Source organism: Bombus pascuorum, chromosome 3, assembly GCF_905332965.1.
Source record: "Bombus pascuorum chromosome 3, iyBomPasc1.1, whole genome shotgun sequence".
In the NCBI taxonomy this organism is placed as follows: domain Eukaryota; kingdom Metazoa; phylum Arthropoda; class Insecta; order Hymenoptera; family Apidae; genus Bombus; species Bombus pascuorum.
In genome coordinates, this window is record NC_083490.1 from 18480871 (window position 1) to 18490935 (window position 10065).

The 10065-nt window shown below is 35.7% G+C and overlaps 1 protein-coding gene across 10 annotated transcripts in view; it reads left to right on the plus strand.

Annotated features, from left to right (window-relative positions):
* LOC132905507 (protein tramtrack, beta isoform) overlaps window positions 1-10065 on the plus strand; it is a 45299-nt gene that overhangs the window by 19895 nt on the left and 15339 nt on the right. Inside the window, exon 5 of one of the 10 annotated variants that reach the window (XM_060956875.1) lies at window positions 353-8975. The exons of the other annotated variants lie outside the window; for them this stretch is intronic. Coding sequence (XP_060812858.1) covers window positions 353-909 — 557 coding nt within the window. The 3' untranslated portion in view covers window positions 910-8975. Of the gene's footprint in view, window positions 1-352; window positions 8976-10065 lie in introns of those variants that run through there. 10 annotated transcript variants of the gene reach the window in all.

The window sequence follows — 10065 nt, forward strand, 5'->3', positions numbered from 1 at the left end:
TGGGACAGAGTTGACGGACAGCCGGTTCGAATACGGTGACTCTTTTTTGCTGGCTCTACCCTTCCTCTTGCTTCCCCCCACAAATATAGAAATACGTTATTATATCAGTACATTATTATACACTATTATATATTACTAGAAATATTTGATAATTTATACCTAATGCATCGATATACTTAAGTACGAATGATGTTATTATAACATTGATATATATACATATACATACACATACATACGCATGTATGTATGTATGTATGTATGTATGCGTGTGTATATATATATATATATATAATACGATACAAAGGTGTAGGCGTCGAGAACTGTTTAAAGAAGAAAGTTTTCTTCGTTTCAGAGCCGGAGGAGACGTCGAGTGGCGGTGGCTCGCAGTCACCGACTCATATACGCATCAACTTCGAGCGATGCTTTCGTAAGGAGTACAGCACGTCGTCTCTTCAAGGAAAAACATCGTCAACGGCAATTATGGCGTCCATGGATGACTCGCAGCAATATTCCGATTCCGAATCGGAGCAAAAGGTGTCGAAAGACAATTTGAGCAGTGCCATATTTAATCTGGTCGCCGGTGAATCGGAGATCAGTCAAAGCGACTTCGAAGGATCGTTTAAGGTCGAAAACGAGAGAACGGAAGGTTCGGTACGGGACTTCTGCGTGAAAGAGGGCGACGTATACAGGTGCACCGTATGCAATCGTACCTACACACACATCAGCAATTTCTGCCGGCACTACGTCACCTCACACAAGCGTAACGTCAAGTACTTTGCTTGTCCGGTTTGTTATAAGGAATTCACGCGGAAAGATAACATGGTCGCCCACGTTAAGATCATACATAGCCTTAAGTCGCAGACGGCTCTTAGCAGCAGTGGCAGCAGTAGTATGGGTCAGCAGCGGTAGACCGCTGTCGGTGCGTCCTCTCTTCTCAGGCTACGTTCCTTGGCTCTTTCCCTTCGTTCTGCCTCTTGAGAAAGAATACAAATTACCGTTACGATGCTTCTCCTACGTTTCTGGAGGCGCTCTTAACGGCCAAGTATCACTTCGCGTCGTGCAATCGTCGATAAATCGTTGAACAAATCGTTGATCGATTTCTTCGTCGTCGTGGTAAGGGTCAGGGGACGTTACGCAAAGAAGAGGCAGCAAATGAAGAAAATCGCGTGAAAAGCTCAAGAGCGATACGAGCGTACGTGTCAGTGGCTTTCCGGATATACCCATAGCTGTAAAAGAAAGAAAAGAAAAGAAAAGGTCGCAGTGTTTCGGACGGATAAAGAGAGAACGAGTAGTCGCGTTAGATTAGTCTCGTAGTTGATAAAATACAATCGAGGATTGGTTTTTGGAGACAACGCTAGTAGGACGAATCAAGAAAGGACAATATCAGACACGGGGGTAAACAGATAGTCAATCGAATATACAAATTTTAAACATCTGATGATCATCGTCATTGATACGTAGATAGTTATACATCTGTTCCCTTTATACAATTAACGAACGTTTGATAAACAACAAACAGGCAGAACAAAGAGCTAAATCCGAAGACGTTGTTTCCGCGAATATGGGGAAATTGAATCGTAGACCATGTGTCTGCTGCAGCTCAAAACAGTTTCTCCTTTTTCAATGGGTCAACGTGAAACGAAAGAAACTGGACTTTTAACAAACGGATATACGATATTAATCATAGCAGCTAGTAAAGTCAAATACAGTCGAACGGAGTACCTTTTATGTCCGGTTACTTTATTAAACGTGATATAATTCGTGCTATATCGGATCCTATAGCTACTGGTTTTCTCTTGATTCGTTCGAAAGTTCGCTCTTTCGGACAAAATTGGCGGGTGTATCCCAGCCTATTTCGTAAACCGAAAGCTCCCTTTCTCGAAAAATGATTTTCGTGCGCGTAACACGAAACGGGCATTAAGTTACAAACGAAACGAGCTTTACCGCGTTGCTTCCCTTCGAGGGAATCGCGGATGTTATACAAATATAGAGAAAAAAGGAAGAAGGAACATAAGAAAGAGAGATATGCGCATACAAAGAGTTTATATATGATTGAACCGGTGTACTCGTTTGGTCGTCTTAACGTAGTTGTACGACAACGAGGATCAGTTATGAAACAAAGAGGAGAAGGTAAGCAAGATAATCGCAAAAGAAACGTGAGTCCAAATCAACAAAGAGTATATTTACTATTGTGTGACTATTATATTACGGAGAGAATCAAACGTGTTGCATGTAGCATCGAAAATATGCATACGTTTATTGAAATAAAACGGCGGTACATGCACACACAATATAAATAAGGGAACCACGTAGACTGAGTAAATGCAATATATATGTACGATGACCGTTCGCCATGTTGTTGAGCCGTTGAGCTGTTGTCAAGCTGTCGAGCCTGATTCGAAGTTATATAGTAGCGTAATAGGGAGCCAAGGTGGAAAGAAGTCCGCGGTTAGGGCAGGGAAGGATGGAGATAGTTAATGGGGAAATTAACGGAACGGGACATGCAATTCTTGAAAGACTGCAGAGGGACGGTTTTAACGACACCAAATACAAGATAGTACTGACATTGGATAGACTGAAGGCACTTTAGTAGTAACTTAACGCCATATCGTACTGTACCGTACTCTATTGAACAAAACATTTGTGCTTAGCCAGTACAACTGGACACAGTTTTACTACTATATATTCTATATATTCTGTATATTATATATATTATATTAGAAAACATGGATTTTATCGTTACCCAAAAAATGATACGTTCGTTTATTTCCTGTTTAACTTGAAATGAATTGTGGGTAAAATATCTATCTATATATATATATTGTTCCCAAGAGCAAAAATATGCGATTAAAACGACTATTAAATTTGTTACATAAATTCATAATCAACTAAAGCTAATCGTTATATTGTAGATTCTCTTTTTGTAAATATTAAATTCTAAATAACGTGAGACAAGGATGTGTGTGTGTCCAGGGTCATAGAAATTATCGTTGTTAAAAATATATCCTTGTCTTACTTGTTACGAGTTTTACGCAGTTTATCTGAAGCATAATTTTATGTATAATTTAATTCAGAAAGATCATGCTTAGAAAAGAAAAAAAGGATACAGAGTTCTTTGTGAGTTCTTTTAGTCTTAAAGACTATAGCGTGCACGCGCAAACGGTCGAGTCGATTATCGATTACTGTTCAAAAGGGATACGGCTACAGTGATGGTACATAGGCTTAGTCGTGAGAGACAGCACTAAAATACGATTGTAGCTTACTATATTTTGCACTTTACACTTTGTCGAATCCTCTCTAGTCGGACCTTCGTTCATAGATCCATTGTTATGATTATGAACGACACGCATGAATCGGAGAGGAAGCGAAACGATTTATATACAAATTTTTTCACTAGTTGGGCATAGACATTAGACGACTAGAGGCTATATAATAATAATTATAAATATTATTACTGCTACTATTAATTAATTATAATCGTAACGGAGACCTTCGTTGTTATTTTAAATGCGTGGGATTTCAAGGTGAAAAGAAAAATGTAAGAAGAAGAAACAGGACACGACATGATTTATACGATCTTGTGTCCGATATCGCCCACGATTGACCAGTGTTGTTCGTTCGTTATTCAAGAGATATCTAGCGTTGCAAAGATAAAAAATTTTAGTTGTAAGAAATACGGAGCGATCGGAAGATCGATCGCCTCCGGATGCAATTACGCGTACTTTTAGGAAGATAGAATGATATATTATTAGTTAGGCAGGCAGCAATGATTAGACGAGTAGGTAAAGTAAAGCTAAAAAAAAAAAATAATAAGAAACGATAGAAAGAGAAACAAACTAAAAGCATATACGGACGTTTTAATATTTCTGATCGTAATGGACCGTGCCGCTGACTCGCAAAATCGATATGCTCTCAGGTCAATTATCTTCAAAATTTTTAACTTTCATGGACCAAAGAGTATCCACCATTCCGCGTCGGTGGATTATTTTCGGCGGGGAGAAAAGATGTGTGTGTGTGTGTATTCTTTTGTTTTAGTTTATCCTACTTTAGCTTGTGTTTTTCTTTTTGTTTGACGTAAAGGAAGAAAATTATAGGGACGAGAGACAGTTGCAGGCCGGTCTTGGTGAAATTGTTGTGTTCGCGATGGGTTAACGCAAAGCCCGTCCAAAAAAAAAAAAAAAAGAAAAAAAACGAAGAGGAAGAAAATATGAAAACAAATTGAGGAAAGAGGGTATAAACTGATAGTTGAATATAAATATATATTAAACAAAAATAAGTGCAAAGAGGCAGCGGCTAAAACAGCTTATATCGATTTAAAATGGAAAAAAAAAATAATAATTAAAGTAATACACTCACATTTGATAATCACTGAGAGGCTAAGACTAACTCAATTTTAGATGGCAGGTAAAGAGAAGGATTTATAGAAACGGAATAAAGCGTGTCGATATGAAATGGAAAGTACAGTGTAACAGAGCTCTCGGATCGCCTAAAGTAAAATCAATTGCCAAATTGTAACGAACGACAATTCAATCATTTCGATCATTTCTCATTTTTTTAACAATAGAGCAGGAAAATAGATCCACATGCTTGTTTCTTTTGAACGGGGGGCTTTCCGTGATAGCTCGTTTGGGAAATCCAATTTTATTCGTCCGTACGAAAAGGAGCGTTAGTTTACCCTAGTCGACTTTAGCGTGAGAAATCGCTTGGAAGACGTGAAACTCTTGGTGATCCTTGTTGACCACATGTTTGTTTTTTGTTTTCATTTTATTTCTCGCATAATATATTATTCTGTTAAATATTTTATTTTTCGTCGTCGTCGTCGTCGTCGTCGTCATTATACAAGAAAACAAAGATCCGCAAATGTTTCTATCCACCGTTAAAGTTTAGAAAGACAGTTGCAGAGCATTTGGCAAAGAAGCAAAAAAAAAAAAAAAAAGAAAAGAACATTTGTAACGACGCGTATGCGAATCAAGTTGTTATCTCTGCTTACATCGAATTCCTTAATGGTATCTTAAGGCTCGTGATCAGGGTAAACTGATACCTAATAAAATTGTTGAAATTTAGCAACTGATCTTGAAGCTTGCTACGAAAATTTATCGTACAACATTCGCTCACGTTCGTTGCCTTTAAATGTTGTTAATCTTTAGAATTAAGGTTGTAAAAAAGAGGAAATTCATGTTGCCAATCAGTAAAACTTAATAGAAGTTTGCGAGGGGTGATTTTAAGGATTAAGGATTATAATGATACGAAATCCTTATATTCGTACAAAATTAGTGTTCAAGCTGTAAAAAGTGTTCATAGCGGAAGAAATAAACACTTTGAAGTGTTACGAGGAATTGTTTGTAAGGGGGTACCTTGTACTTGTACTACGCATTACATAAAAAATGATTAAAAATTAATTTCAACTAACGTTGTAGTAAAAAGAGAAAAAGGAAGAATCGGCCGAGTTAAAATTTTCTACGAAAATCTGCAACTGTTCTGCCTTCGTTTAAGTGAATCTTATTGGAAGCAGAAGCGAATTTCTCACGCCAATCGCGGTTAGGATCACAGAGGTCTCGTTGATGAATTTCGTGTTGAACATATTTTAATTAATTTATAAGTCTACGGACATTGCGGGTGGGTTACGGGGGAAAGAATATGAAAAACAAGAAAAATTTTACATAGATTATATTATATTTATATATGGTTCTTGCAATGGCGACACGCCAATAATGATCGTTTTTTTTTATTCGTCCCTTATTTCGAAAGCGGACCACCAGTCAATACCGATTATTCTAAGTTTCTTTTTCACGTGTTATCGGCATCAGTCGCTCTTGCAAGAAACCAACGCGAAAGAGTAACAGAGAGGAAGAAAGAGAGAGAGAGAGAGAGAGAGAGAAAGAGAGAGAGGTAAATTACGAGGCTTAAAAAGCAGACTGTACTATCGGATAGATTTTAATATATATATATTAAATATAAATATATATATATACATAAACATATATATATATATATTAAAAAAGAAAAGAATCATAGTTTATTATCGCAAATAAATTACACGCATATGTACACAAACACGTATACAGAGAGAAATACATATACAAAGTATGCGACTGGCGTAAAGATGGTACATATATGTATATATATATACATATATATATACACATATTATTATTATTATTGCGATTATTATTATTATTAATATTATTACGATTATTATCATTATTATTATTATTATTAATATATTATATATATTTATATATATATATATTTATATATATATTTATATATATATATATATATAAACAAAAGTTATATCGAATATATTTTAGCGCTAGTTGATAATACCTATTAACGTCGTTGCAGTTTTTGAAATGATGCGTCAGAAAATGAGAGTAAAAAAAAAAGAAAGGAGCAAAGGAGATACGTGGTTGACTTCTAACTTTATATATTATACGTTGAATTAACGTACTTCAGTGGGATCCAATAATATGTAGCGGTGTAATCCCCGATTTGGTGCCTTTTTAAGCGACATAAATAATGACGATGAAGAAAAGAAAAGTAAAAAAATGAAGTAATAATAATAAATTGTTATCGACGCCCGCGATCTTAGGCGCGCGCGTGCGCGTGTGTGTATATCCCTTTTTTTAAAAAGCGCGCCCGATGATCGCAATCTAGTGCCAAATAAGTGAGACCTTGTCGTGAAATGAGCGTAAAAGAGTAATAAAGGGAAAATAAAAAAAAAAAAAAAATAAAGAAACAAGAAAAAATTTTATAGGGAACTTTTTAGAGAAGACGAGTCTTTTCTGACGCTGGGTAGACTTAGTATATTTTATATGCACTGATTGTTTGATTATGACTATCGATAATAAAAAGAACGGTGTTCAATAGATTGTAATTGAAGGATTTTTAAGTCTCGTTGTACCGACTTTTGTCTCATACATTCACGTCTCCGTTGTTGCGCGCGCAATGCATACTCACGTTTTAGAAGCACTTATAATCGTGCGTGCCTGGTCGATTTTACGAGATCCGCTGATAGAAATCTGAACGGATAGCTTTTACTTAAGGATCAATGAAAAACCGAAAACGTAACATTAGCGTTACAACGTCGTATTATAAATTGAAATCGACGTCGTATTGAAATCTACAAAATAAATATCATTCGAAAAGAATATTTAGCGCGCATCTCGAAAAATCGTTTAGTGTATCCAACGTACAAACTAGCGCATCGAAGGAAACAATAAGACACTGTGTTAAATGAATGAACAAGGAAAGAAAGTTGTTTATTGTCCAACAGTTTTTTTTTTTTTTTTTTTTTTTTGAAAGTTAGCGACTCTTATTGTTTAAACTTCTTTGAAAATCGATCATATTGTTTCTCCTTGTGATAACATGTGCGTAGAAACCCGATATTTTATCTTTATCAGCGCGTAAGTCAAGCGAGTTTCTTGTATGAAGCTTCATCCATTAACTGCAATAACACCTTTAGTAAATTTCAGCTGTTATGTCACTTTTAATTTTATGTTATACATTTACCAATATTGTTTTCTTCCGTCACAACATTTTACAAAGAAATCGACGTTCTGCGTCGTATTTCCTTATTTTCTTTAATGCTTTCCACGCGTTACGATAAAAAAAGAACGGGGAAAAAGAAGTGGTTGAAAAACTAGCGAATAAGCGAAATATTTTGTTACCAATGGTTTATTCCGAAACGGAAAAAAAAGGAAACAATGATCGAAGAGATTGTCGTGCGAATTGTGTGTTGTAATGGAAATCGACCATAAATTAATGAGCTGGATCGTCTGTCTAGTATATGTATACGTATATATACATGCTTGTCAAGGAAAGTAGCAGACTAATTGAAATTCGAAAAAGAAGGTAATTACTATAACGATTAACAGCGCAATGCTACACACAGTAGAACTTTATTTTACTTCCTTTCGTTACGTTTTTCGTTGTTTTTCCGTTATGATATGCGTTATTATTGTCGCACGTATGTGGAACGTGAGTGTAAGTAGGCTCAGAGACTCGTGATCATTCATTAATCGTTTACATACAAATCTCTACTGTCCCGTGTAGTTGAAGGATATTTTCAAAGCGACGCATCATCATCAAAGTGCCATAATTTATTTCAAAACGAAGGATTTGTCACACGCGATTAATTCACCACGAGTTGTCTACAACCGTTCTCTGTCTTCTTCTTTTTCTTGTCTTTTTTGGAACGAAAATTTTCTCTTTCTTCGTTTGTTTATATTTTTTTGTTTTTTTTTTTTTTTCTGATTATCCTTTATTTCTAATCTTGTTACTACGTTCCACAGCCGTGTTCTTACGTAGAGATTTCTCGTTAGTCACTTGAAACAGAAATCATATCGCCCCTTTGTATATCTCGATATGTCCACACATACACCAAATTCAAGAATTCCCGCACTCACTACGAAGCACCGTTACTCTTAGCCAAAAATTACTTTTATTTAGTTTCGTTTTAGTGATTGTGGATGCATCTGGTTGGTCGATAGCGATCGTTGTCTCGCCGTCGACGATTCTCCATCAAAAGACACGCTGCCAATGAAATCCTTGAAATGGCTCTCGTTAACTAATCACCATTCAATTTTTTATAGAATCGTCAACATAATCGGCGAGAAACGATTGTCAGAACCGATCGGACGATCTTTAGATATTAAGATTCCTACGTTGTGTGTGGCTTACTTGAGTAAAAGCGAACGTTTCTTATTTGAAAATAATAGAAATTCGATTTGTTCGCACGTTCGAATATAGAGCAGTCATCAGTGTTGAAAATAAAACGAGAAAACAATCGACGTTCCAACTGCTTGAGAAGCCAATCACGATAGGAAATCAGCGATTATTATTTTTTATGGACTTTTGTTTTGCATGTTGCGTACGCGTATTGTTGATTTATTATTTTTACTGTCCGGACAATGAAGCAAAGTGAAACATTTGGAGAACAAGAAAAAAAGATAAATATATATATGTACATGGTTTTTTTCGTTGCATTTAACTTCTGATTTTTATAAGTCCGCTGGCTGTTAAACTCTTTATTTTTTTTTGTTTTCTTCTCATTATCTCAACGATTTCGTTGCGAGAAACGATTTATAACAATTTTACGCTGATAATGTTCATTTTATTCGTTATGTAGAAGTTGAACGACTATTTTTTGTTCTATTTCTTACTTATTAGCTTGCTTGTAATACAATATTGCAAGATGTTTAAGCGAGTCACGAGTAAAGGACAAAGTCTGTCATATAATTTAATCGCAATGCCGGAACTGTTGTCGTTTCTCGCATCGATCGAATTCTCGGTACAAAGTACGACGTAGAGTTTATTTTGCACGACAGATTCACGATTCCACGACGTGTATCTATCTTCTCCACGAAATCACCCGACGTTTTCAATTTGGAAACTTTCCAGTCCATCTTGCATCGGGATGTACCAAAATTACTGATGCTTAAAAAAGGAGAAAAGCATCGGGTGAATTCTTTCTTAGTTATCATTGCCATTATGTTCCCTTTGCTTACCCTTCCCCTTTTTTAAGTTGATACACGATCGTCAAGAATTTTCAGCGTGGAATCGATCCGTCATTCTGTATATTACGAGTACACAAAACGCAATGAAGGCCCGATTTTTGCCTGACAACTTGTTAAAAAAAAAAAAAAGAAAAGAAAATGGTACGACTATACTTTGTTTTGGTTTTGTTTGATCAATGCGAGATTTTTATTTTCATTGATATCCAAAATTCCCGATTCCCTCGTATTATTTATTGGTACTTTATTAAGTAGATTATTGTTCATTCTTTTATATTATAATTTTATTTTCAGGTATTATTTAAATTTTATTTGTACTTTATATAGAATCATTTATATGCCATGTTGATTTCACATCGAGCTATAAATTCCCTTTACGACTCGCAGTAGCCTCTCGTATCTCTGTTCTGCACGCATCAGAGTATACAATCATCATACATCGGTATCATTAAATATTTATTTTCAGTACGAATTAGATCGCAGTTGCATGCAATTTACATAGCCTTTACTGTAGCCAGAGAGCGAATCATGTTTTAGAGAGTCTCCTTGA